The 27,161-nt window shown below is 49.1% G+C and overlaps 1 protein-coding gene and 1 long non-coding RNA gene across 2 annotated transcripts; one reads left to right on the top strand and one right to left on the bottom strand.

Annotated features, from left to right (window-relative positions):
- The first annotated feature begins 31 nt into the window (after positions 1 to 31).
- LOC101086041 (zinc finger protein 77) lies at positions 32 to 27,161 on the top strand. The gene is made up of 5 exons (XM_006928243.5): positions 32 to 478; positions 2,688 to 4,149; positions 23,141 to 23,267; positions 24,519 to 24,699; positions 25,107 to 27,161. The coding sequence occupies exons 2-5, from the start codon at positions 4,147 to 4,149 to the stop codon at positions 26,800 to 26,802; spliced, it is 2,007 nt and encodes a 668-aa protein (XP_006928305.2). The 5' UTR covers positions 32 to 478; positions 2,688 to 4,146; the 3' UTR covers positions 26,803 to 27,161.
- LOC111557738 lies at positions 13,054 to 14,676 on the bottom strand. The gene is made up of 2 exons (XR_002737983.2): positions 14,320 to 14,676; positions 13,054 to 13,823 (listed from the first exon to the last, which is right to left on the bottom strand). It is a non-coding gene; the product is annotated as an uncharacterized LOC111557738 (long non-coding RNA).

Here is a 27,161-nt window from a genome sequence, read left to right as displayed (position 1 = left end):
AGACGCTTAACAGACTGAGTCACCCAGGCGCCCCTGACCATCCCCCAGCTTTGATTTCACTCTTAGTTTGGAAGAGGTTCTCAAGCCTTTGATACCGGGTGCTTTGACATTTAGTTGGTTTACAGGCAAATGGAACTGAGAGTAAGAGCTTTCATTCTCCCTGTTGAAAATGAGGAAACAGATGGCTCCCTCCTTTTTTTCTTAGAGCATTTTCTTTAGAGAACTTGTGTCTATAAACCCCTTCGCCTTTGAAATGTACGCAAACCTCTGTAAAAGCTAAGGAAAGCGTTCGCCTGCTTTACCACCGGGACTCTTTCCTGGGAGCTCACTTTGAAATGCCATCAGCCGAAGAGAGAGCGGTCTCTCCGTGGGGGCTTCTCTCACTTGCAAAACTACCGACCCGACCGTCATAAAGAGAAGCTTGTTTTTCCTTTGCACAAAGCCAAGGAACTAATACGGACGGTCACCGAGTCACCAGGTGGGTGGAGGATGCATGATTGTATGACAAAGGCTGTTGGGATTGGCCACGGGAGGACTGGTTATCACTTATCCTGAGAACGTGTATGGAATGGCTTGACTGTGCTTGGCTGCGTAAGGGGGAGAGATTTCTTTGTCTTTCCAGATTCTCAAGAGGATTGCCCGAGATGCAGGTCACATTCTGGCTTAGTGCTGACTCAGAAATAAAACTGTTCTCCTGGTCTCTTTCTCTTCAGTCTTTGTGACGGGTTTCCTGGGTTGGCAGGAGGTTTGGTTTTCAGTTATATTTTCCCAACAGGGAGCAGTATTTGAGTAGCAAAAGTTTGGAAATAAACCCAGTGTCCAGGGCGGAGACCAACACGGGGTCTGAACTCGTGACCCTGAGATCAAGAACTGAGCTGAGATCAAGAGTTGGACGCTTAATCCACTGAGCCACCCAGGTGCCCTGCGCGGGATTTATTTCTAATTGAACCAAAACATCAAATTCTATTGCCGTATAAATATGTTCCTTTTTTATGTAACAAAGAAAGCAAGATAGGTATATGAAATTGTTATTTTTTGCATAAATACTGACCAGATGTACAAGAAATGAATTGCTGAAGGACATGCTACCAGAGAGTCTTAGAAGGATTTCTGAATCCCAGGCTGGATTTTTTTATATGTGGCATTTATTTATTATTAATCCATACCAAGAAAGAAATGTTTAGTTTGTAAGTCAAAAGGGATTTTTTTTTTTAATTTTTTTTTCAACGTTTATTTATTTTTGGGACAGAGAGAGACAGAGCATGAACGGGGGAGGGGCAGAGAGAGAGGGAGACACAGAATCGGAAGCAGGCTCCAGGCTCTGAGCCATCAGCCCAGAGCCTGACGCGGGGCTCGAACTCCCGGACTGTGAGATCGTGACCTGGCTGAAGTCGGACGCTTAACCGACTGCACCACCCAGGGGCCCCAGGGATTTATTTTTAATTGGAAGTCACTTTTCTACATAGGAAATTATTCTCAAATATGTTCCTTTTCTTAAAAAAAAAATGTTTGATGTTTCTTTATTTTTGAGACAGAGAGCAGGGGAGGGGCAGTGAGAGGAGGACAGGGGATCCGAAGCAGGCTCTGTGTTGACAACAGGGAGCCGGATGCGGGGCTCAAACTCATGAACCTCAAACTCAGGACCCGAACTGAGGTTGGACACTTAACCGACTGAGCCACCCAGGCGCCCCTATGTTCCTCTTCTTTTTATTAAAAAAAATTTTTTTAACGTTTATTTATTTTTGAGACAGAGAGAGACAGAGCATGAACGGGGGAGGGTCAGAGAGAGAGGGAGACACAGAATCTGAAACAGGCTCCAGGCTCGGAGCTGTCAGCACAGAGCCCGACGCGGGGCTCGAACTCATGGACCGCGAGATCATGACCTGAGTGGAAGTCGGACACTTAACCGACTGCGCCACCCAGGCGCCCCCCTATGTTCCTCTTCTTAAAAAAGAAACAGCAGATCTCAAATGGAGTCACTGGTGCTAAGTCCCACATCAGCACCGAGAGATTTAATACTTAATCTAATTGCGGTTTTGGCCTCTCTTGAGGAACGTGAACTTCACCGGTCAGTCTGGAATTGCTGGTCAGCACCAGTGAGATAACCTGCCTGATACACACACTTTCCACCAAAGGAAGGTGACCTTGCCTGAAACAATCCAGCCTTTGCTAGAAACTTCTTTTCCCCATCCCCTTCTTCTTAAGAAAGGCTTCTATTTTGCGTGGTTCCTCAGAGTTCCTTTGTAAGATGAGATGTAGTCTGATTCATGAATCGTGAAATAAAGCCAAATTACATATTCAGATGTGCTGAGATGAATTTTATTTCTTAACACCCTGAACACTCCTTTTTATGAAAGTGAATAATACCTTTTTGCAAAACAGAGAAAGTTAATTTTTATAATTATGTTTGTAAGTAACAGGGTCAATGATGCTGGAGTTTACACTTCTCTACCCAACGCTGGGGGGGTTATTTTTGAAATGAGCAGTCGTATTAAATGCTGCTGATGTATTTAGTGTTTCAGGTCCAACATAAATTTATTTCAGCTTTTAATGCTTTTATTTCATTTCACTTTTTTCAGCTTTTGTTACTTTTAAATCAGTTAAAATAGGAATTCAATTGCCTTCAGGATATCGTAGCTTTTAATTGTACAAAATTCCCTAGAGATCTGAAAAACATTTCCTTGCAGAGTGTGAAAGACGACTCAATGAAGAAGGTAGCCCTAAAAGAGTCACTCAAAATACAGTCGGAAGGACATTCAGGAAGCTGGGACTAGCACGGCCCCTGTTTCAATTTTCAGAACACCGTGAACTTTTGACTTTTGTCAATTGCAATTCCACCTCCTCCTGGAACACTTCCTCCTACTGGGGACCGAAATAGAGATCATGTAATGCCTGTTAGCCAAGTAGCCAATCGTGTATTAGACAGTCAGTTTAAACTCTGCCAGCACCAATCATAATTCTTTCAAAACAACTTATGTAACCTTGTATTTTTTTTTGCCTTTATAAGCCTGCTCTCCTTGTTAGCATTTCGGAGCACACTTTGTATTTTGACTCTGGCTCTCCGGATTGTAAGCCCTAAGACCCCAAATAAACGCTTTGGGTTGCTTTACAGTCGTGTGGGCTTTTTGGCTGAAAAGAGTAAAATGCAGGTCTGAGAATTCCAACATCCCACCCCTGTGGCTGTGCTGAGGGGTGAGGTTGACTGACCTCAAGTCCCAGAGGGGGACAGGAGAGGAGGCGGGGCCTCCTAGCGTGAAGAAAGGTCACAGGTCAAAACCCAAGGACCCTGGCTCTGCCCTTACTGTTGAGGATCTTTGTTCTTTTTTAATATATATATTTTAAATGTTTGTTTATTTTTGAGAGAGAGAGAGACAGAGCTTGAGCAGGGTAGGGATAGAGAGTGGCACAGAATCAGAAGCAGGCTCCAGGCTCCGAACTGTCAACACTGAGCCCGACAAGGTACTCGAACTCACGAACAGCCAGATCATGACCTGAGCCCAAGTCGGAGGTTGAATCCACGGAGCCACCCAGGCGCCAGGAGGATCTTTGTTCTTAAACAAAAGTCACAGATCCTCTCTTGACCTCGCCCCCGCGCCAACCCTTGACCCTAGGGCTCACCGGCCCCTCCCGTCCGTCCCCTCCTGTCCAAGCTCCCGACAAGGGGCGCTCCGCAGGGAAACTGAGTCAGGATCTCACGGTCCAGGAGGAAGACGCAGGCAGGATGGGTGGCCGAGCTGCAGACGCCGGAGGTCCAACCGCAGGGAGCGGTCTCAGCTCTAAGCCCACGCTGGCCAGACACGTGTGTCCGAACGACCTGTCACTCAGGACGCAAGGGGCAGGGCCTGGGAGGATTGTCCAATCAGGGGGGGCAGGGGCGGTGCGGAGGCGCGGAGGCACTGTGGGTGGGCAACCGCAGGCCCGGTCTCTGAGGGGGCGGGGTCCGGAAGACGAACCAATCAGGACGCATGGTCCCGTAGCGCCGTCCAATCAGGACGGGGGGCGGGCGCGCTCCAGAGGCGAGTCCCTCGCTGCCCTGCTGCCCTGCGTCGGAGCGCACCTGCCTCGCGCGGCGTCTAGCTCGGTCTCGCGGTCGGTGTCGTACAGCCGCTTGCCTGGACGCCGGGACAGTCCGGAGCGGGCTGCGAGATGGTGAGTGCGCGGGTTTGGGCGGAGCCCCGAGGGGCTGGTTCGAACCGGCCGGAACCGGCTGGAGGGGGCCCCGGCCCAGGTGGCACCGCCCCTGGGGGTCCTAATCCGAGCCTGTGCCCTCGGCCGGGAGTGGGGCTGCAGCGTCCTGCCCTTTCCTCCTCTTCCCGGTCCCCACCCGGGTCGTCCTTGGGCGGGGGTCCGAAGCGAGGGTGGGAGGACCCCAGCGCCGGCGATCAAGGGCTCGGGGGCAAGTGGGGGTGGCTGAGGTGGAAGACCCCCGCCCCCCACCTGACAGATAAAATCAAATCCATACTTGGTTAAGGAGACTTTGTTCTTGCTAAAAAACAAAATTCAGCTGAGTAATTGGCTTTATTCAATGATTCATGAATCGGGCAGCATGCCATCTCGCGGATACAAGGGAGCTCGGAGGAGCTGCACAAAATGAAAGGCTCACAGGCAGGAGGAGTGGGGACAGGAAGTTCTATTAGACAAAAAGTGGATGGATGGTGGGAGGTCACCTTTCCTTCCGGGAGGGCAGGGGTCTAGCAGCCCGGCGACCTCACTAGTGCTGACCAGGTCGTTCCTGATTGACTGGTTTAAGATTCCATTTCTGGGAGAGGCCGAAACTGCAATTAAGTTAACTCTTGGTCTGGTGACAAGGAGCTTAGTATGAGGGACTCCATTTTGGCTCTGTTGTCTTGTTTTTAACATTCCGAAGACCGCTGCAGAGGACACTGGGTTCGGAGACTCCCCCCACCCCCCACCCCCAGCACCTCCAATACTCAGAAACAGGCTTTCTGTATGAGGAGCAGTGACCGAAAGGTGTTTGGACAGGAACGGGCTCCCTGTGCTCGGAGGTTTCTTTGCTCAGGTGGGCAACTCAGTGCTTGTTCTGACCAGGTGCCGATGGGGAGGCAATGTCAGGGGCCTGTGGGGAGGACAGTGGCCTGGATAAACTTTGGGTAGGAAAGGGGCGGTGGCCGACAGTTGGTCAGACCAGTGGCAAATGAAGAATCCGAATTGAGGAGGAGAGACAGGTATTGAGAAGAATGATTGCAAAGGCGGGGAGGGAGGGGACTGTCGCACTAGAGGCAGGGGCCGGGCAGGGGGTTGGGGGGCTGTTGCATTAGGGGCAAGGGCTGGGCGGGGGGGAGCTGGGGGGGCTGTTGCATTATGGACAGGGGCTACGTCGACAGGGAGGACACTGAGTATAAGACCTGCGAGTGTCTCAAGAGTCGTGTAGAAGGGAGGAGAGGAGGAAAGAAACCAGGCGTGAGCAGGTGTGGTGCTGACGTTGCGGTTCCCTGAGGCCAGCCTGACCCCTGTCCCCCAGGAGGGGCTGTGTGTGGCTCAGCCTGAGAACAAGCCCACGTTCAGGGGTCTGGAGGAAGGAGAGAAGCCAAAGCAAAGCGGGACCAGCCAGCATTTTGTGCCCCCTGGTCACGGGGACAAGCAGCTGAGCTGATCGCAGATGAGGCACAAAGTGTGGGTGTGGGGGGTCTGCGCGTGGCCCTGTCGTGGGTGAGCCAGGGGGACTTCCTGTGAGTCTTCTCCTGGTCTGACGGGGGAGGGGCCCTCGTGCGGCCTGCTGTTTTCCAGACCCCCACAGGGTGGGGGAGGGAGTGCCTTTCCCTTCCACTGAGGTTTTCCTGGGAGCACAGGGCTCAGGTAGACGTCTCCATGTCACCTGTCACCTGTCAGTAGGACCTGTCACCCTGTCCAGCTCAGTACTGATGGCTCTGTCCTCCGCCAGCCAAGCGTTGAGCAGGTGTAAAACGCCCGAGTTCTTTCTGCCTCCTTTCTTCCCCTTCAGGGCAGAGGGTGTGTGTCAGGTCGTTCCTGTCCCTGCTGACCCGGGTTACTGGGGGCTTTATCCAGAGAGCGTCCCCTGGGGAAAAGTGTCTCAGGACAGAACTGTCCTTCTCCATGAGGGTTGGGGGCTCCACGCCTTCATGCCAGGTGGGTGGAGTCATGCATCAGGGGATTCATCCAAATGCTGGTGACAGGTCCACACAGGGTCCAGAGGTGGAAAAGTGTCTTCCTGATCTGTCCCCTGGGAATTGCCGGTGTCAGAGACGTACACAAATTCTGTGAACTGAGATGGGTTCAATTCTAACGGTACCAGGTCCCTGTTCTCTGAAAGGGATAAACAGCTTCCATTCTTGTGAAACCACGCAGGTGCCCTGGAGCCGCCCCTCCCACTGTGGCCTTGACCTCAGGGTGGAAGCCGTGATGCTGCACCTGGTTGTCCACACAGCAGCTTGGGGTCCCCGTGTCATTCGGATGACCCGGTTGCTGGAAGCTGGGGCCTCCTCTGGGCTGGGGACCGGCCACCCCCAAAGCTGGGCCTGGTGGGAGGCGAGGGAAGGTGCGGTGGGGTCTCGCTCACCTGCAGGTGGCCTCCAGCCCCCGGGATCAGTGCGGACCAGTGGGGAAGGGGCTGGGGCCGCCCCTGGGGTGTCTCCCGAGGACCCGTGTTGGCATCGTCCAAGGGGTTGTGGGGTTAAGTGGGATCTGTGGAAACAGGAAGTCTGTGCATGTCAGACTGAGGGAAGGCTCCTTGGGGTCAAGTGCCGTTGGAAGGGTCATGAACACAGAGTGTGTAGGGTTCAGATCCTAAACTGGGAGGGTTTCCTCTCTGGTGAGAATTGTGGCCCCAGAGGAGGGGGTTCAGGGCGTGTGGAGCTCAGAGTCCAGTCCCCAGGGGTCTCTGGTCCCCTCCTTCCATCCCAGAGGACCGGTGTCAGCAGGGAGAGGTTGGCGCTCATGGGGGGACTGGGTGTCCCCCTCTGCACTGGGGTGTCACGTGTGGTGTGGGCGCCGTGGGTGACCAATCTGAGCGGCTCCTGCTCTGGTGCTCGGCCCGTTGTTCCTGGAGAGGCTCTTGCTGCCCCGGGAGTCCAGTGTGGGTGACACTTAGGACTTTTGTCCCTTGGCCATACCTCTTTGTGCTGGCAGCTTTCCGTGTCGTCACCCCCCAGCAGGCGTCACTCGACCTGATGATCTCTGTTGCGGTGCGAGAGGGGAATGTCAGCAGTGCCACCGGTGATGTGGCTGCCCAGGGCTTGTCTGTGTCTCTCGGGCGGGTGCTTGCGGCTCAGTGTGTCCGGTGAAGCCCTCCGTCCCGGGATGGTGGGGCGTGGGGTCTCCAGTTCATGTTTTCCTTTTGTGGGCTTTGCTGCTGCCGGCAGTGTGGTCTTGTCTCCGGGGTAAGTGCCTCGTAAGTCCTTTGCGCTGGGGGGACATTGCATGTTGTAGCTCGTAAGTTACACGTTAGCAGGAAACAGGGTGCGGAGTGTGAACCACGTGTCGGTTTTGGGTCCCGTCACTTGCGACTTCATGGCGTCCAGCTCGAGTGTGTGACACGGGGTCTCCTGGACGTCACACGTTGGTTTATCTGATTCCTCCAGGGCTGAGCATTTCTCACGTGTGGGTTCCCTCTTCTGTGGAAGCGTTTCCAGCGTGTTGTCTCCTGTATCTCGCGTGTCTGCTTCCCGATGATCTGTTTCCTTCACGTCCTGGGGACATTCAAGCTGTTTCATTTCTGCCTGCTGTGTTTTCTCCAGGTCAGGGTGTATCCTTTCTCTGTGTTGTCTGCGTGGATGGATCCTTCACGTTGTTGGTAGAGTTGAACTTCCCGGTCTTTTCCTGTGTAGATGACCATCTTTTGTTCTGTGAGAAGACTCCTCCGTCGCTCAGGTCCTAATCATACGTGCTGGAACTTTCTATGTGTTCCACTTGTTTCCACGACAGTTAAATCCACAGGGCTCAGTTGCTGTCCATGACGCTGATGATTCTCTTTACCCTTTAGAAAACCAGTCTTCCCTGGCCCTGTGTGTCCCAGTGTCCCTGTCTCTGCTGCTGTCCTAGGGCACCTGCTGGGTGTATATCCACCAGCCTAAATCAGGGGCACGTATCTGTACATTCCCTTTGCCCATCAGGGTGTTTTTCTTCCTGTTAATGCCAAGTGTTCTAATAACCGATAACTTGAACATTTTTTTTACTGTTATTTTTTAGAGAGAGTGCATGCGCAGGGGAGGGGCAGAGAGAGAGGGAGACAGAATCTGAAGCCGGCTCTGCACTGTCAGCTCAGGGCCCGATGCGGGGCTCAAACCCACAAACTGGGAGATCATGGCCTGAGCTGAAGTTAGACGGTCAACTGACTGAGCCACCCAGGTGCCCCTAATTCTGTTGACTTTAACCATAAAACTGGGGCGCCTGGGTGGCTTGGTCAGTTAAGCATCCGACTTCGGCTCAGGTCATGATCTCACGGCCCGGGAGTTCGAGCCCCGCGTCGGGCTCTGTGCTGACAGCTCAGAGCCTGCAGCCTGTTTCAGATTCTGTGTCTCCCTCTCTCTCTGCCCCTGCCCTGTTCATGCTCTGTCTCTCTCGGTCTCAAAAATAAATAAACGTTGAAAAAAAATTTTAAAAATAAAACTGTCAGGTGATCTCTCTTTTCCAACATGGAGCTCTACGTGAGGGTCAAAGGGGCAGGGGCCGCTGCACTGGACGTGCTGTGATATATCAGGGTGGGAGGCTGAAGGCTCTGGAGGGTGGATGTGAGATTTCGAAGGACCAACCTCAGTGCTTTCGGACATGGTGTGTGTGTGTGTGTGTGTGTGTGTGTGTGTGTGCGTGCGCGCGTGTGTGTGTCAGGGGGTCTCTACACAGTGTGTCCATTGAGTGTCACCAGTGCCATTAGTGTGTTCAACTGAGCCCGCGTATGGGGCACGGTACTCACAGCGAAGGTGTAAAAAACGGGCTGAACAGAACAGACCTGTCGAAGCACCTGCCTGGTAAACTGGGTTTTGGATCCCTGTGACGTTAGAGGTGTGTTCCCCAGGTAGGGTTAGCAAGTTCTCACAGCACTGCAGTGGGGTATCTACAAGAGAAGGTTCTGTCCAGCGAGATAACATGTAAGCCATGCCTAAACCGTATTCATGTCCGTGAGAGAGGGAGCTGTGTGAAATCCGCTCGTGTTAACCGACTTCCCTGGGTTGTCCGTGGACAGGTGGGACCAGGGAGTAGGCGCTTTCTGTGGATTTATGAATCTTGGGATTGAACATATTGTGTTGTTTCGGGCCAGTGGTTTCATGCATGTGTAGTGGTGAGTTTTGGCTGTTGGAGCATCTCTGGTGGGGCCAGATTGTTACTTGGGCCAAACCAGAGTTGTCCCTTTTTATTGAAGCCACGGTTACTAGATTTCCAATATTGCTTATCCTTCATGGGGCCGGTTGTTGGGTATCTCTTAGCAGTTCTCTAAAGTATTATTTGGGAAGAACATCCCTTTGGTCCAAGACAGAGCTTTGCCTCTCGGTTTTCTTGAGTTGCTTTTCATTTTTTGTTTTCGAGTTTGTTTTTGTTTGGCAAAAAATATCAACAAAAATGGCTTCTGTTGGCCTCCAGGGAGTCAAATCTGGAGCCAGGACCCTTCATAATGCCAGAGAAGTCAGTTCAAGTAGGGCATCTCATCAAATTGGGACAGAGGAGCCATTTTTAATTGGTTCCCATGTGGGTAAGGACATCTTGTCTCTATAACAGTCTAAGGTCATGAGCTCCCTTACAGGCATGGCGACTGGCCTTATAAACATTTCTGGTTTTACCCTTGGCGAAGGTACAAGGCCAGAGGAAGGGCCAGTTGTTCAGCATGTTGAGCCGAAGTAGCCCAAAGGTAAAGTGCTGCTCAGTGACCTCAAGGGACTTGCAGTCGCATCCCCAGCATGATATTTGCCATTTTCAATTTGTAAATAAGAGTCGTCAGTAAAGCATGGAACCTGTGCGTCAGTGAGAAGTGCTTCCTCTTTGCATGGGGAGTCGGAAGGTGCCGTGTCCGTGCTAAGCAGTCACAAGGGGTTTCACGTGGGTCCAGGATCAGGCGCCCTATGTATCGATCCTGAGTTTGAGCAACCTGCAATATTTCTTTAGAGACATTGTGTCCTTTCAAGGCCAAAAGGTGTAACAGGTGGATTCGGGCTTCCTGGGAAGAGGTCTGAGAAGGGGAGCAGAGACCGAAACCATCTACATATCATCAGAGAGCAGAGCCTTCAGCAATTTTCCATCATCCAGACCAGCTTTTGAGATTCAAGAAAAGCAAGAAAGCCTGTGCCGCCCTGGGCGTGAGTGCCCTGGCGTGTTTCTGTTCCTTTCAAATCAAAGCGGACACATTGGTCATCCCTACTGGAATAGGAAAATGCACTGCATAAGGTAGTTATATCAAAAAGCTGCTTTCTGTGGGAATGGATGTCAGTAGTGTTGGAGGTTGGGAATGATGGCGTGCCAAGGGTTAAATAAAAGATGTTCAGGGCGCGTGGGTGGCTCAGTCGGTTGAGTGGTTGAGCATCTAACATCAGCTCAGGTTATGATCTCGCATTTGTGAGTTCGAGCTCCGCGTTGGGCTCTGTGCTGACAGCTCAGAGCTTGGGGCCTGCTTCGGATTCTGTGTCTCCCCCTCTCTGCTCCTCCCCTGTCCAAAAAAAAAAAGATGTTCAAGGGGCATTTCATCCCCTGGTTAGGTATTTTGAGTGCCTTCATCCAGTTCTAGAATTACTTTCCCTTTGTGGGAGAATGAAATTCCAGAGTGATCCCTTCTGAGGATCCGTGCAGTGAATGACTAGAGGTGGAGGAACTAACGTGAAAATGGTGTGTCTGTCACACGGGACTAGACACAAGGGGGCGGGTTCAGAGGCAGGAACCTGTGCAGGTTCATTAGAGACCCCACTGTTGGAGCCCCGTGAGCTCTCAGCGGCGGGACCTGCTTCACAGTGTAGGTCCCGTGTCAGGCGGCACAGAGAGAGTCCCTCCCCATCTGGAGAGTGGTTTCTCCAAGCTGATCAGGAGGGAATTTGGGGCAGAGCCCCTGTGGTCCTTAGAGCCCAGCCTTTGGGCATGAGGAGGGCTTGGGAGGGGCCGGGAGGAGGGCTCCCACCTGGAGCATTCAGGCTGCTGATAACCTTCCCTCACATGTCCTGGATGTTGGCAATAATAGTGCAAACTAGGAGGTATTTGTTTTTTTTTTTTTTTTAAATGTTTGTTTATTTTTAGAGACACAGAGTGTGAGTGGGGGAGGGCAGAGAGAGGGAGACACAGAATCTGAAACAGGCTCCAGGCTCTGAGCTGTCAGCACGGAACCCGACGCGGGGCTCAAACCCACAAACCATGAAATCATGACTTGAGCTGAAGCTGGATGCTCAACCAACTGAGCCCCCCAGGCGCCCCTTATAGAAGAAGCCTTCAGTTGCCCGAGGTGAAAATGAAGAATTTTAGCTCTTTCTTTCACGTGGGGTGTCAGTGGCCTAGTTTGTCAAAATAACTAAATATGCAGGGGAGGAGCTTTCCCAGCCCATCCTGGTGCTTTTAACTAAAAAGAAAGATTCCAGTCCAGCCCATTAAATGCTGCCTGGTGGATTCCACATGTGAAGAAAGACCAGAAGTCTAAAATAAACAACTCGGGCAACGGCAGATGTTGGCGAAGATGCGGAGGAAGAGGAACCCTTTTGCACTGCTGGTGGGAATGCAAACTGGTGCGGCCACTCTGGGAAACAGTATGGAGGTTCCTCAAAGTTAAAAATACCACTGCCAGGGGCGCCTGGTGGCTCAGTCGGTTGAGCGTCCGGCTTCAACCAGGTCACGATCTCGCGGTCCGTGAGTTCGAGCCCCGCGTCAGGCTCTGGGCTGATGGCTCGGAGCCTGGAGCCTGTTTCCGATTCTGTGTCTCCCCCTCTCTCTGCCCCTCCCCTACTCATGCTCTGTCTCCCTCTGTCTCAAAAATAAAATAAAAACATTAAAAAAAAAAATAGCACTGCCCTATGATCCAACAATTGCACTACTAGGTATTTATCCAGGGGATACAGGTGTGCTGTTTCAAAGGGGCACATGCACCCCCATGTTGATAGCAGCACTATCGACAAGAGCCAAAGTCTGGAAAGAGCCCAAATGGCCATCGATGGACAGATGGATAAAGATGTGGTATATATGCACGATGGAGTATTAGTCGGCAATCAAAAAGAATGAAATCTTGCCATTTGCAACTACCTGGATGGAACTGGAGGGTATTATGCTAAGCGAAATTAATCAGAGAAAGACAAGTATCATATGACTTCACTCCTATGAGGAATGAAAGATACAAAACAGATGGACATAAGGGGAAGGAAGCAAAGATAATATAAAAACAAGGAAGGGGACAAAACATAAGAGGCTCTTAAATACAGAGAACAAACCGAGGGTTGCTGGGGCAGTTGTGGGTGGGCGGGATGGGCTAGATGGACGAGGGGCATTAGGGAGGACACTTGTTGGGATGAGCACTGGGTGATACACGTAGGGGATGAATCACTGGAATCTGCTCTGGAAATCATTATAGCACCATATGGTAACTAACTTGGGTGTAAATTTAAAAATAAAATTAATTAATTAAAAAAAAAAAAAGACCAGTTGGAGTCCATTGTAATAGCCACGTACAGATTCATCAGGCTTTTGAGTGGAAACCTGAATTTTGTGTTCGTCCAGTCTTCGGAAAAGCTACTGTTGGGGCACCTGGCTGGTTCACTTGTTGGAGTGTGTGACTCTTGATCTCAGAGCTGTAGGTTCAAGCCCCCACATTGGGTGTAGAGACTACTTGCAAATAAAAAAAAAAAAACTTAAAAAAAAAAAAAAGGTACCTTAATTGCTTGGCGGGGATTTCCAGCCAGTGTCATAAGCATCTTTCCAGAAATGGGCGTCTGTCTCTCTCGGGTTAGTTTCATCCCATGTGTGGCCTGGGCCCCAGCAACACGCATGTGGACTAATTGATCTAAATCTGGGAAACCATGTTGGTGAGTTGAATAGCTGTGTTATGTTCTTCAGCGAGCTTATGGGCATTCCCGGGCACTTCTGGAAACTTCTGCCTTAGTCCAGGGAACATGAGAAACATGGGGTTTCAAATCTTGAGATGCTTTACCTTAAAGAGGCTGGGTTAACAGGTTGAGGTAAGGAGGGATCAAGGGCAGGTTCAGAAGAAAAGGGAAGTTCAGAGCATGTCGAGGGAAGTGGTTGGAGGCAGGTCCTGGGTGTAGAGTGAAGCCGGGGCAGGAGAGAAAGACCCTTCGGAAGCCATTTGTCATATTTCAGTTGTTTGCCTTGGTTCAACTTAAATAGTCTTTTGCAAAGAGGTACACTTAGATCCTGAAAATAGTTGCAAGTCTCGAGGTACTGAATAAAATCTGTATCAAATTCAGTTTGGTGGATTCATGACTTCCTAATTTTTTTCTTTTCCTTTTCTCTTTTCTTTTCCTTTCTTTTCTTTTCTTTTCCTTCCTTTTCTTTTCCTGTCTTTTCTTCTTTCCTACCTTCTTAATTTTTAATTTTTTTCCCTAACAATATTCAATAAAACAAGTTTGGGGAGATCGAAAGTTTCCCATAAAGGCCCTTGTAGTTGTAAATTATATTTGTTCAGTTGCTCATTTTGTTAGAAATGCACAAGGACGCACCATGGTTTTTAAACCTAAGATTGGCCAGGGTCCCAGTTGGGTCCCCCCTCCATGCGCTTTGATAACTGGAATCCATTTCTTGGCAGTTTTCTCTAGACCAGAAAAAAAGTTTATAGACACTGGTCTCTACAGGAGTAGCCTTGTTTCAGAAGAAATCAGACGAAGGGCCAGCGCATTTCCAACAGGCATGGTTCCAAGAGGAACAGTCCAGTTCTGGAAAGTAGTCGGAACAAAAATGAGTTCTCTGAGAAAGGACAAGCCCCTAAAACAGGTTCCGAATAATCCCCCGAGAGCACAGACACAGGAGAGCGCAGACCCAGGGAGTGGGGCTCTGATCCCAGCACAAAACTTAACCTCCGCTTCAGGGTTGGGGAGAGAACAGAGAGCTCATTGGGCTCTGTGGGACCTGCACCTGTTTGCTCGCCAGCCTGGAGTGGTTGGGGTCTTCTCTGGGATCACTAACGTTAACCTTAACAATGAAACCGTCAGGGGTGCCTTGGTGGCTCAGTCTGTTGAACTCAGATGGTGATCTCGTGGTTCAAGGGTTTGGCACCCTGTTGGGTTCTGTGCTGACAGCTCAGAGCCTGGAGCCTGCTTTGGATTCTGTGTCTCCCTCTCCCCCCTCCCCTGCGTATACTCTCTCTCTCTCAAAAAAAAAGAAATAAAAAAATTAAAACTGCCAGTTATTTTTCAGTGAAAATGGGATTACCTGGGAATAGCAGAGAATTATAATTTGGGACACGCCAGCCCCAGCAAAACCACAGGCAAGTCTGGAGAAGAAACGGAAAAACAAAGGGAGGAACGCTCTTTTCTAGAGGAGAGGGGGCATTGGGAGGGGCTGTGGGAAACTAAACAACGATTGGAGCAAACTACGGGAATCCAGGTGTAGTGGCTTCTCATTGGCTGGACTGTGATTGTCTCTCATTGGCTGGACTGTGATTGTCTCTCATTGGCTGGACTGTTGCCAGGGCAGGAAAACCCTTCCTTCCTACTCCTGGGACGGTAATATACCTCATGTAGACTTGCAAAGTCCTGTTCTTGATGGTGAGGTTTAGGGCTTGAGAGCTTCCCCTGGTGGTTTCCCCACTCAATTCTAAACAGAGTTCTCTCATGTTTTCATATTCACGTACTTTAAAAACTGATTTCTATTGGGCAAAATCCCACCAGTTCTGTAACATATCTCCCGTATTCTGAGAAATTTGTGTTACATTTCAATATGAGAAATAGTGCCCTTTGGGGCGCCTGACTGGCTCAGTCAGTAGAGCATGTGACTCTTGATCTTGGGGTTGTAAGTTGGAGCTGCACGTTGGACAGAGAGATGACTTAAAACAAAATCTTAAGTTCTTTTTTTTTTTTAATTTTTTTTAACGTTTATTTATTTTTGAGACGGAGAGAGACAGAGCATGAACAGGGGAGGGTCAGAAAGAGAGGGAGACACAGAATCCGAAACAGGCTCCAGGCTCCGAGCGGTCAGCACAGAGCCCGACGCGGGGCTCGAACTCACGGACCGTGAGATCATGACCCGAGCTGAAGTTGGACGCTTAACCGACTGAGCCACCCAGGCGCCCCCAAAATCTTAAGTTCAAAGAGAACAGAAATAAATCCCATAACAAAGCCGCAAACAAACCTGATTGCAGATTTAATGGGATTTTTTAAAAAATCTCTTGATGTTCTGGGAGAGTTGATATTATGGTCTCATTTTGGAAGACACACAGCATCTCTTCATTTATTTCATTGTGTTGTGGTGTCACTGAATGACGTTTTGTAGGTTTTCCATTAAGTTACTTTATACCCTTCATGAGACATTTTAGGACTTAAGGAAAATTAGTTTAATAGCAGTTATAAAGGCTAATGTTAGAAAGTCTTTTTAACACTTAATTTTCAACTGCTCGCTTCTAGTGACTCATTGTACCCTGAGATTCATTTTTATGAGTTTGCCTCCTGCAAACTAAAAATCCGTTTCTGTGATAATCTTTCTATTCTTTTCGGGCGCGAGCTACACACTCATTTGAGTTAGGAGTAAAGGAAAAAATGTGTTTCGGTTACAATATCCTCCTTAGGTGAAACTACATTGTTAGTTTGCTCTCTAAACGATTATAAAACATCAAGCGTGTACTGCACTTGAGCAGTAGAGAGATTTCTACGTCTATCATTACCGGCAGCTCAGGGTGAGAAGCACATTTGGATGCTTGAAAAGACTCAGACAAGAACTAAGACTTGAAATGTGGTTTCATGTGAATCCATTTAGAAAACCTCACTTATCTAACAGCTAAAAGTGCAGAGGGGACAGGTATTAAATGGGAACCAGCCCTTCTCCTCAAATGCATTTGGCAGATTTATTATTTTTTTTAATGTTTGATTTTTGAGAGAGAGAGCATGAGGGGCAGAGAGAGAGGGAGACAGAGGATCCGAAGCAGGCTCCGCACTGACAGCAGAAAGCCTGAACGTGGGGATCCAACCCATGAACAGCGAGATCACGACCTGAGCCGAAATCAAGAGCCGGACACTTAATCGACTGAGCCCCCCGGCCGCCCCCACCAATTCCTTGTTTTCGGTTGCAGCGCTGGCTGAGCCCTCACAGGCATGTACATATGCATCCTCAGCAACTTGTTCCCGATCTCCCATTTCACCACCAAATAGGGGGTCGGCTCTAGATTTAGTGTGGACAGCATGGTTTTCTGACGGTGCATGTTTCCATGTGGTTTGTAAGCCAGTCGTCACTCATGTGTGATGACATGAGGCAGGCGTGTCCTCAGCCTGTATGGATTGGAAGCCTGTGGTTTGTTTGTCTTTTTTTCCATTAGTAGCATAAGTTGTACTTCTTGAAGAATCAGTGTTTAATCCGTGTTGCATTTCTGGAATAAAATAGCCTTGGTTTTGCTGTCAAATGTTATTTCTACATTTATGTATAAGGTTTCCTTCTAAAAAGACTTCAGTCTTGGGCGCTTGGGAGGCTCAGTTGGCTAAGCCTCTGACTTCAGCTCAGGTCATGATCTTGCGGTTCACGAGTTCGAGCCCCGCGTCGGGCTCTGTGCTGCCAGCCCGGAGCCTGGAACCTGCTTCGGATTTTGTGTCTCCCTCTCTCTCTGCTCCTACCCCGCTCGCACTCTCTCTTAAAAAAAAAAAAAAAAAAAAAAAAAAAAAAAAAAAAAAAAAAAAAAAAAAAAAACACTAAAAAAGAATTCAGAAAAAAGTATTAGCCTGTATGCATGTTGCGTTTTAATACTATTTAAATTATTCTTTTCCTGTGTTGGTAATGCCCTGTGATTCCTTTCTACGGTTGGGAATCACAAATGTTAAAATACTTGGTGCTTGGCTCACGCAGTGTTTGAGGTTTGCATTTAGAGTGTGGGGGGTAGTTGAATCTACGGAATTCGTTTCTTTAATGACCAAGGACGTCCTCAGATGCTCTGTTCCCTTGCATCATCTCAGGTATGTTACCAGTTGGTACACATTCGTTCCTTTTCTTCTGTTCTTTTTTTTTTTTTTAATTAATTTATTTATTTTGGGGACAGAGAGAGACAGAGCATGAACGGGGGAGGGGCAGAGAGAGAGGGAGACACAGAATCGGAAACAGGCTCCAGGCTCCGAGCCATCAGCCCAGAGCCCGACGCGGGGCTCGAACTCCCGGACCGCGAGATCGTGACCTGGCTGAAGTCGGACGCCCAACCGACTGCGCCACCCAGGCGCCCCTCTATGACTTTTTAAAAACAGCTTTCATGGAGGTGTAGGTTCCGTACCATGAAGATTATCTGCTTAAAGTAGAAATTCGGTGGCATTTATTGCAGTTACAGAACTGTTCAACCATTCTCACTTTCTCATTTTAAAACATTTTAATCATTCCATAAAGATAATTTGCATCAGTGGGCGGTCATCCCCATTCTAGTGTGTCCCTACCCTGGGTTCTAGACCATTTCTTAATCTTTCTCTCTGTTGATTTGCTGAGTCTGTACATTTCCGTATAAATGATATCCTGCTCTGTGTCGTCGTTGTGAAGTTTGTTAATGTTCTCGAGGTTCATTGATTTTGTGAATCAGTACCTGGATCAGTACTTCGTTGTGCGCATTTCTGAATAATATCCCATTGTTTGAATACACAGTGGTCATTTTGAAATGGGTTGTTAACCTTCAAAGTAAAACTGTCATTAATTTTACCAGCAAAAATGGGTTCATCCTGGAATAGGTGAGAATTGCAAGTCGGAAAAGCAGGCTACAACGAGACCAAAGGCAAGCCAGAGAGCAGAGGAGAGGGGAGGCTCTTTTATAGAGGAAACTGGGAATTTGGCAGGGGGACGTTGTAAACAAAAAGTCCGTTGGAGCAAGCTGGACGCGGAAGTATTGCGGCTTCTCATTGGCTGGGCTGTGACTCTCTCATTGGCTGGGCCGTCACCACACCGGGAAATAATCTTCCTCCTGTTGCTCTAGTAAAGTGATACCCACTTGTAACCGCAGGGTCCTCCTCTTGTTGTTGGGTCTGCAGTTGACCATGAGTGGTAGGGTGTCAGAACTCCACGTGCTGACCTCCTGACTCCTTTCTTAACAAGGTTTCCCTGTATTAATTCTCACAATTTCCCCCTTTTTTTGTAATGTTTATTTATTTTTGAGACAGAGACAGAGCATGAATGGGGGAGGGTCAGAGAGAGAGGGAGACACAGAATCGGAAACAGGCTCCAGGCTCTGAGCCATCAGCCCAGAGCCCGATGCGGGGCTCGAACTCACAGACCGCGAGATCGTGACCTGAGCTGAAGTCGGCGCTTAGCCGACTGAGCCACCCAGGCGCCCCGTCACAATTTCCCCTTTTGATAGAGACCCTTTCTTAAATGCATCATGAAGAGTCAGTTTTCCATATTTAGTGGTTTTGTTCCTTGGTGCCACGAAGGATCTTTCCTGATCGTCATGTCCCACGTCATAGGGAAACCACAGAGCAGTTGGAAGCTCGTTAAGGTGACATTTGAGTAACAAGAAAGATTAGAGGGGAGCAGTGCCAGGCACTTCTCATCTCCAGTCCCTGTTTATGGAGAGAGTAAGCGTTGGAGATAACCTCCTCATGGGTACGTCACTTTTATAACGTTTTGCCACGTAACAACTGGGAAAGCAGAAGTGACGTGGGAATTCCAAATTGTGTGATGGTTCTGAACCAGGACCCTAGATCTGAAAGTAGCTAATCGAATATTGGCAGTTTTCAGACTCAGGGAAAAATTAAAAAAAAAAAAAAAATTTTTTAACATTAATTCATTTTTGAGAGACAGAGTACAAGTGGGGTAGGTACAGAGACAGAGAGAGACACAGAATCCGAAGCTGGCTCTGGGCTCTGAGCTGTCAGCACAGACCCCAATGCGGGGCTTGAACTCAACGAACCGTGAGATCATGACCTGAGCCGAAGTCGGACGCTTAACTGAGCCACCCAGGCACCTCCAAATTTTTTATTCTGTTGATAAAAACTGGGAGTCATGTATTCCTCCTGGAATTTGCATACAGTAGGAACTGGGTCGGTAGTTTATGGGGGTTAGGAAGCACAGGGTACCGAGGGTTAACAATGGCATATGTTGCTCAGAGGTTCCAGACAAACCTCCATCTTCAGCCGTTGGGTTCTCACACCAGTAAAAACAGGCCATTACAGGGATTAGTGTAGAGGATGATGGGCCTCTGAGGCTTGTAATGTTCTATTATGGGCCTGATGCCTTAAAGAGCTTTTTTCTTTTAATAAAAAATTTTTTTTAATGTTTATTTATCTTGAAAGAGAGAGAGGGAACATGTGCGCACAGGGGAGGGGGGTGGGGAGGGGTAGAGAGAGAAGGAGAGAGAGAATCCCAAGCAGGCTCCACGCTGTCAGGGTGAAGCCCAACGTGGAGGGCGAACTCGCGAACTGTGAGATCATGACCTCAGCTGAAATCGAGTCGGGCGCTTAACCAGCGGAGCCACCCAGGCGCCCCAAGAGTTTCTTTATTTATAGGTATTGATTAACTGCAAGGAGGTCCTTTGAGAGATCTATTTTCATCTTGATGGGAGATACACTGTGGATTCTGCCAATATCGCTTAAGGATTTTGCCCAGGAAGAGGAGGGTAGGGAATCCAGTAGAGCCAAATGATCAGTGACCCCAGCTCCATTACAGTGTGTCAGAGATAGAGCGGATAAAAGATGTGGAATGGCCACGTATTTCCTGTGGCTGGCTATTTCGATTACTGTTTTCAGATTCTGGAATTATTTCCTCTGTCGAATAGGGGTGTAGGAACTATCTCTCAAAGGGTCTAGACAAAGGGGAGTGGGTTCAGAGACAGGAACCTGTTAACGTTCACTAGAGATGCCGCCTCCCCCCCCGCCCCCCCATTGGAACTGTTTTAGGCCTTCCAGGCAGAGGCTACTTTCCAGCAAGGGGTTGGGCACCGAGAATGTAGCTCTCCGGTCAACAAGGACAGAGATTCATTCCCCATGTGGAGAGTGGTTTCTCTGAGCTGCTTATGAGGGAGGACTGGGAAGAGTCCCTGTGGTTCCCTAGAGCCCCGTCACTGGGGATGAGGAAGGAGGACGTTGGAAAGGCCGGCTAGAGGGATGCAGGTATGGGAGCACTTAAACTGGTAGCAAGTGGTCTTTTTTCCAGTGTCCTGGCCCTTTGCAAGAATAGGAGAACCTAGTTAGTTTCTGGTTTTATTTAGGAACCTGCATTGCCAGAATGGAAAATCAAGAATTTTAGTGGTTTTGGGGCACTCGGGTGACTCCGTTGGTAGAGCATGCTATTCTTGATCTCAGGGTCATGAGTTCAAGCCCCACTTAGGCATGGACTCTACTTCAAAAAATAAATAATGGGGCTCCTGGGTGGCTCAGTCAGTTAAGCGTCTGACTTTGGCTTAGGTCATGATCTCATGGTTCGTGGGTTCAAGCCCTGCACCAGGCTCTGTGCTGACAGCTCAGAGCCTGGAGCCTGCTTTGGATTTTGGGCCTCCCTCTCTCTCTCTCTGCCCCTCCCCTGCTCATGCTCACTCTCTTAAAAATAAGTAAACATTAAAAAAAATTTTTAAATAATAAAAATAAACCAGTAAATCAAAACAAAGAATTTTAGTGGTATTTTTGTAACTCATCTAGGATGTGTGTGAGCCGTTTGCCAAACTAAATCTGCAGTGGACATATTTTACCATTTTATCCCGGTCCTCTTAGTGAAAAGGGAAAGATAACTGGCTCTGCCCTTTATTTTATTTATTTTATTTTTATTTATTTATTTATTTTTTAACTTTTATTTATGTTTGAGACAGAGAGAGACAAAGCATGAACGGGGGAGGGTCAGAGAGAGGGAGACACAGAATCTGAAACAGGCTCCAGGCTCGGAGCTGTCAGCACAGAGCCCGACGCGGGGCTCGAACTCATGGACCGCGAGATCATGACCTGAGCCGAAGTCGGCCGCCCAACCGACTGAGCCACCCAGGCGCCCCACTGGCTCTGCCCTTTAATAAACATAGCCTTAGATGCTACCCGGGTGGATTCTGTATCTACAGGTGGACAATTTTCTTTAAAGAGAACGAGTTGATTTTAATTGTCATGAACAAGGCTGATCGTGATGCACTGTTGACCTTAAAAATAAACCCAAAAATGGCTTGTCTGGGAATAGCAGAGAATTATGATTTGGGACATGTGAAGCCCCAGCAAAAGAACAGGAACATCTGGAAAAGAAAGGGAGGAACACTCTTTTGTAGAGGAGAGGGGGCCGTTGGGCGGGGCTGTCCCAAACATGAAGTCCTTTTGAGCAAACTGGGGTTTCCATGTGTAGTGGCTTCTCATTGGCTGGACTGTGGTCGTCTCTCATTGGCTGAGATGGGACTCTCTCACTGGCTGAGCCCTGGCGCGCTCTCATTGGCTGAGCCGTGGTTGTCTCACATTGGCTGGGTTGTGACTGTCTCTCATTGGCTGGGTTGTGACTGTCTCTCATTGGCTGGGCTGTGACCGGCTCTCATTGGCTGGGCTGTTGCTACCCCAGGAAATCATCTTCCTTCCTCCTGCATGACCAGTGATGCATTATGGGTGTGCAGGTGCGTCTCTCCGTGTTGTGTCTGCCCTTGGCCCTGAGCGGCAGGTTCGGGAGCTTCCCCTGTGGACTCCTGACTCCACTTCAGTCGTGTCGCCTTTACTCAGCCTGGAAGAGGTGCTGGGCTCCTGGGTGGTTTTCATCGCTGGCGATCGGGAGTCGTGCCGCGGAGAGCAGAGCGCGTGCGCACGCGTGTGTGTGATGGCGCTCGTCCTCCCGGGTCCGGGGCAGGTGGATACGAGGAGCGGACCTGCAGTGTTGGGTGGGAACTCCACGTTGCTCATGCTGGGGGTCCACCAGACTCTTCCAAAGCGGCCGCCCCCGCTTACATCCGCAGCAGGATAAATGAAGGCGAATGCGCCCTGCTCACGGCCTCGGCGGCGCTTCCTGGGGCGTCTTTATAGCCAGTGTGGTGGGTGCGAAGGGGCCTCTGCTGGTAGTTGGAGGTGCGTGTCCCGCGTGACGAATGTCTAGCATCTTTTCATCGACCTGTTTTCCATTTGTATATCTTTGGAGAAGTGTCCACTCACTTTCTTTACCCATTATTTAATCATATTATTTTTCTTTATATTGTTGTCTCTTATTTTTTATGGTTGTCATTTTGGAAATGTTTGAAATATAAGACTTAACAGGTGTGTGATATGCAAACCCCGGTTACAACTACAGTTGAAGTAGAATTTCCTTTCTTCTAGGTGATATGGTTGGTTTTTTTTTTTTTTCTCTCTCATTAAGTTTTGAGAACATAGTTTTTGCTTAAGCAATCTCTGATTTTTTTTAAAAAATAATTTTTTTACTCTCTGTTTTACGAGCGTGGTGTCAACCCGTATTCCTCTAAAGTTATGAATTAGCCTTGTTTTTTTTTTCTCTGTTAAAGCTATCTCTGGATCTGTCCCCATCAATCCTTCAGGGACTCTTCCTTCTGGTGCCCTTTTTCCTTGAATTCTGGGCACTGGGTCAGAGGCCCTGCTTACGCCCAAGTTTCTTCAGCATCCAGAACTCGTTTTGCACACTAGGTGTGCCAGGCACCCGGGCCCTGGCCTTTGCCCATGCCCACAGTCCACCTAATCCGCGGAAAGGGTCATGTCTGCCTCTGTCGGAAGAGAGGGGACTCCACCAGGCTTCTTGACTTGTTCCTTCCAAGGCGAGAGCTCCTCCCATCAAGCAGCCCTGGAATCTGAGTGTCCACAGCATCCTGACATTCTGGTTCCAGTTCTTGGAGCTGACGAGGCATAATCGTCTTTGAGCAAGCCAATCGTGTGTCCTCCGGTTTGTGTGTTGTCCGAGTGAATATTTCACTTTTCAGTCTGTACGGTACTGGTCTGCTCAGATGTGTCTCAGTAGAAATAACCCAGTAAATTGGGTGTGTGTAAGTCCATGTCAGCTGTTGTCCTCACCCTCTGTTGTGACTCAGGGGTCCTAGGAATGGAGTGCAGCTCCCCGCCTGTCACCCTTCATCCTCCCACACACATGGGTGATGATGGAGCTTTGCTGCAATAGAGTGTATGGTATGTTTCAGGCCTCTGTGGTCTTTGAGGATGTGGCTGTGTACTTCACCCCGGAAGAGTGGGCTTTGTTGGATCGAGGTCAGAGGAAGCTCTACAGAGATGTGATGCTGGAGACCTGCAGGAACCTGGCCGCAGTGGGTAAGGATGGTTCCATACCTTCACTAGTCTTTTAGGGAAGAGATGTTTCTTACAATTGTCCGATTTTGCTGGGGCCGAGGAATGGGAGTACGTTGGAGAAGAGACAGACACGGTCCAAGCCTTCATGGAGCCTACCTGGAGTCACATACCTTTTCCAGGAAGACAAAGTTTTGTTGCTCTTAATCAAAGTCTGAGACTCTCTAATTTTATCAGTGTGAGGATGGTCTCCAGTGTTGCTCTGGGGCAGAGAGTGCTGCTCTGTGGAAGATACACTGGTTAATACACCTGTGTCATGGTAATCATCCTGCAGTTAAACTCACACTTCGTCATCTTCGGTGACTTTGAAGACCAAATTAAACAGCCCGTCTTCCAGATTGCTCGTTGCTCTTCAAATCCTCCCTCCTGCCGAGCTGTCCTCCAGGGGCAGGACCAGCAGCCACACACACCACCCACCCTCCCAATGGCAGCTGGGACAGTGCAGGCGGGCTTCACTGAGGGCCTCTGTGCCTTCGGAACAGTCCAGCAACCCTCGTTTGGACCAGGTTCTGGAGAAAAGAATGGCATTTGGAGATACCCATTAGAAATAAGACTCAGTCTTTGTTTGAGAAGGGTGATGGTTGTCATTTACCTGGCTTTCCTGTTGGACTTTTCATCCATCCTCATGCATGTGGTGAACCTCTTACACAGGTAGCGTGTGGACGTGTGTATCTTGCCCAGTTCCTTCTTTTCTTTAATTTTCTTTTTTCTTTTTTGTCCTTTTAATATGTATTTATTTTGAGAGAGAGAGCGTGAACATGAGTGTGGGGGGGGGGGCGGGGCAGAGAGACAGAGGGAGAGAGAATCCCCAGCAGGCTCCAGGTTCAACAAGGCGTCCAACACAGGGGCTCAATCTCAGGACCTCAAGATCATGACCTCAGCCGAAATGAAGAGTCAGACACTCAACCGACTCAGCCACCCAGGCGCCCCCTACTTTGCTTTTCTGATAATACCTATTTCCACTTTAGTCACCATCTATTTTGAAGTATTTCTCAGTGAATGGGCTTCCATTTTACACACTTTTCCCATTATTGCCAAAGCCCCAAATCACTAGGGTCCTGAGAATTTTCCTTTGGTCACCTATCCATTCATTCTGATGAACTTCATTCACATTTGGGATCAGTATATAAATAGAAATCTGCATATGGTCTGTTTTCTTACCTTTACACATCAGATCATTCCCAAGAATTTAAATTATGCTCCCAATTCTTGCAGATTGTTGCACTCAAGTTAAAACTTGTGGATCAAGGACTCAGCTGAATATTTTGGAGAATGAACTACCCAGTGAAGAGAAAATAGTAAGATTTACAAGAAATGATCCCTGGGCTCTTTTTCGAGAAAACCCGGTGTTTCATAACATTGGTGATCAGTCCCAATCCCAGGAGAGGCGTTTGAGGTGAGTGCCTCTCCCCGTAGGAGAAAGGGGGATCTTCCCAGATTGATCGACTAACTTGGAATTAAAGAAAAAGTATAAACCTAGCCCCGTAATTGTGTAGTTGGAATTATACAATATAATATCTTCATAAATGTGATGTAGATATTGATCATCAGAAACATAATTGAGTTCAAAACGTTTATCGGGAGAACCCACATGTAAGAGATCCTGACGGCATTTCTGGGCCCTTCTCCTGAGCACGTAATTTCTTCCACTTTACAGCAGTATAGGCGGTACCACCAACATGCCCATTCCTTGAAAATGGCTACTAGTAATCCGATGATCATTAACAAACCTCAATAGGTCATTAATAAAGAGATCACTTATAAGCGTCATCCCCTAACCGTGTGCCTTCCTATTTTGAACAGAAGTCCTTTGGTGGAGAGTGTCTGTGAACGTATTGAAGGAGATCAATGTGGAGAAACCCTGAACCCGATTACAAGTCTTACTGTGCATGAGGGGTATCCCACTGGAGGCAAATCCTGTGAATGTGCTAAGTGTAGAGAAGCCTTCGCAGATGGTTCCTTCCTTGAGAAACTGCGAAGATCTCACCCAGGACTCAAACCTAGTCCTGGTGAGGAGTGTGGCCCAGCCTGCAGCTCTGTCTCGAGCCTCAGCACTCACGTGGACGCAGACCTTGTAGAGAAACCCTACGAAGGTCAGGACGCTGGGAGAGCATCTGACACATACGCGAAGAGTCTCAGTAGTAAAATATCTCTAGAGTGCAAGAAATGTGGAAAAGCTTTCACTTGTACGTCTTCCTTTCAGGGTCATGTGCGAGGTCCCTGTGGACAGAGTGTCCATGTGTGTGACGTGTGTGGGAAAACCTTCTTGTATCACTCCTACCTTACACGTCACGTGAGAACTCACACGGGGGAGAGACCCTATGAATGTATGGAGTGTGGGAAAACCTACAGTTGCCTCTCATATTTTCGAGAACACATGAGATCACACACTGGAGAGAAACGCTATGAATGTAAGGAGTGTGGCAAGACATTCAAGTACCCTGCATCCCTGCAGGGACACCTGATGACGCACACTGGAGAGAGACCTTATCTGTGTCAGCAGTGTGGGAAAGCCTTCAGTTGTCCCAAATACTTTCGAAGACACGTGAGAACGCACAGTGGGGTGAAGCCCTATGAATGTACGTTATGCGAGAAAGCCTATAGTTGTTCCTTATCCCTCCGGGAGCACGTGAGGACGCACAGCGAAGAGAGGCCCTATGAGTGTAAGGAGTGTGGGAAGGCTTTCAGACACCCCCGATACTTCCAGAGGCACGTGAGGATGCACAGTGGGGTGAAACCCTATGTGTGTAAGGAGTGTGGGAAAGCGTACAGTAGTTCCACGTCGCTTCAGGAACACGTGAGGTCGCACACGGGGGAGAGACCCTTTGAATGCCAGCAGTGTGGGAAAGCCTTCACGCGTCACTCCTCCCTCCAAGGTCACGTGAGAGCACACAGTTTGGAGAAACGTTACGAGTGTACGCAGTGCGGGAAGGCCTTCCGTTGGTCCTCGTCCTTGCAGAAGCACGTGAGAACGCACCGTGAAGAGAAGCCCTACGAGTGCCAGCAGTGCGGCAAAGCCTTCTGGTATCCCGCGAACCTGCGGGCGCACGTCAAGACCCACACGGAGGAGAGACCTTACGAGTGTCCGCACTGTGGGAAAGCCTTCAGTTGTCACTCCTCCCTGCAAGTACATGCGAGAAAGCACAACGGAGTGAAACCCTACGAGTGTAAGGAGTGTGGGAAGGCCTTCTGGTATCCCGTGAACCTGCGCGCTCATGTGAGGACGCACACGGGAGAGAGACCTTACGAGTGCCAGCAGTGTGGCAAGGCCTACAGGTGTCCCGCAAACCTGCGGGTCCACGTGAGGACGCACACGGGGGAGAGACCCTACGAATGCCAGCAGTGCGGGAAGGCCTTCAGGTATCCCGCAAACCTGCGGGCGCACGTGAGGACACACACCGGGGAGAGACCCTACGAATGTCCGCACTGTGGGAAGGCCTTCAGGTACCCCACAAACCTGCGGGCACATGTGAAGATGCACACCGGGGAGAAACCCTGAATACACAATCACGCTGTTTTCCCTCATATCTTATTGTAAGTCCAGTCAGACACACGGGCAAGAAACGTGATGTATGAGTGTAAAGAATGTTGGAGAACCTTCAGGCATAGCACCTCATTTATTTTGTACATAAAACGTCAGGGCTGGACGGCAGTTTTTGTTATAAATTTTCTTGTGCCTCAGAAGTGCCTCATCTGTAATAGGGATCTCTGTTGTATTTATTTCCACTGCATGCTGCTGATATGAACACCCAAGATAAAACATTCCTGAACATCCCCAGTTTCTGTATGAAATATATTTTGCTATCTCAGACATGAAAAGACTGTACAGTTCTATAAAATGTGTCTCATTTCCACGAA

Source organism: Felis catus, chromosome A2, assembly GCF_018350175.1.
Source record: "Felis catus isolate Fca126 chromosome A2, F.catus_Fca126_mat1.0, whole genome shotgun sequence".
NCBI lineage: Eukaryota > Metazoa > Chordata > Mammalia > Carnivora > Felidae > Felis > Felis catus.
This window is presented reverse-complemented; position numbering and strand designations above follow the sequence as displayed.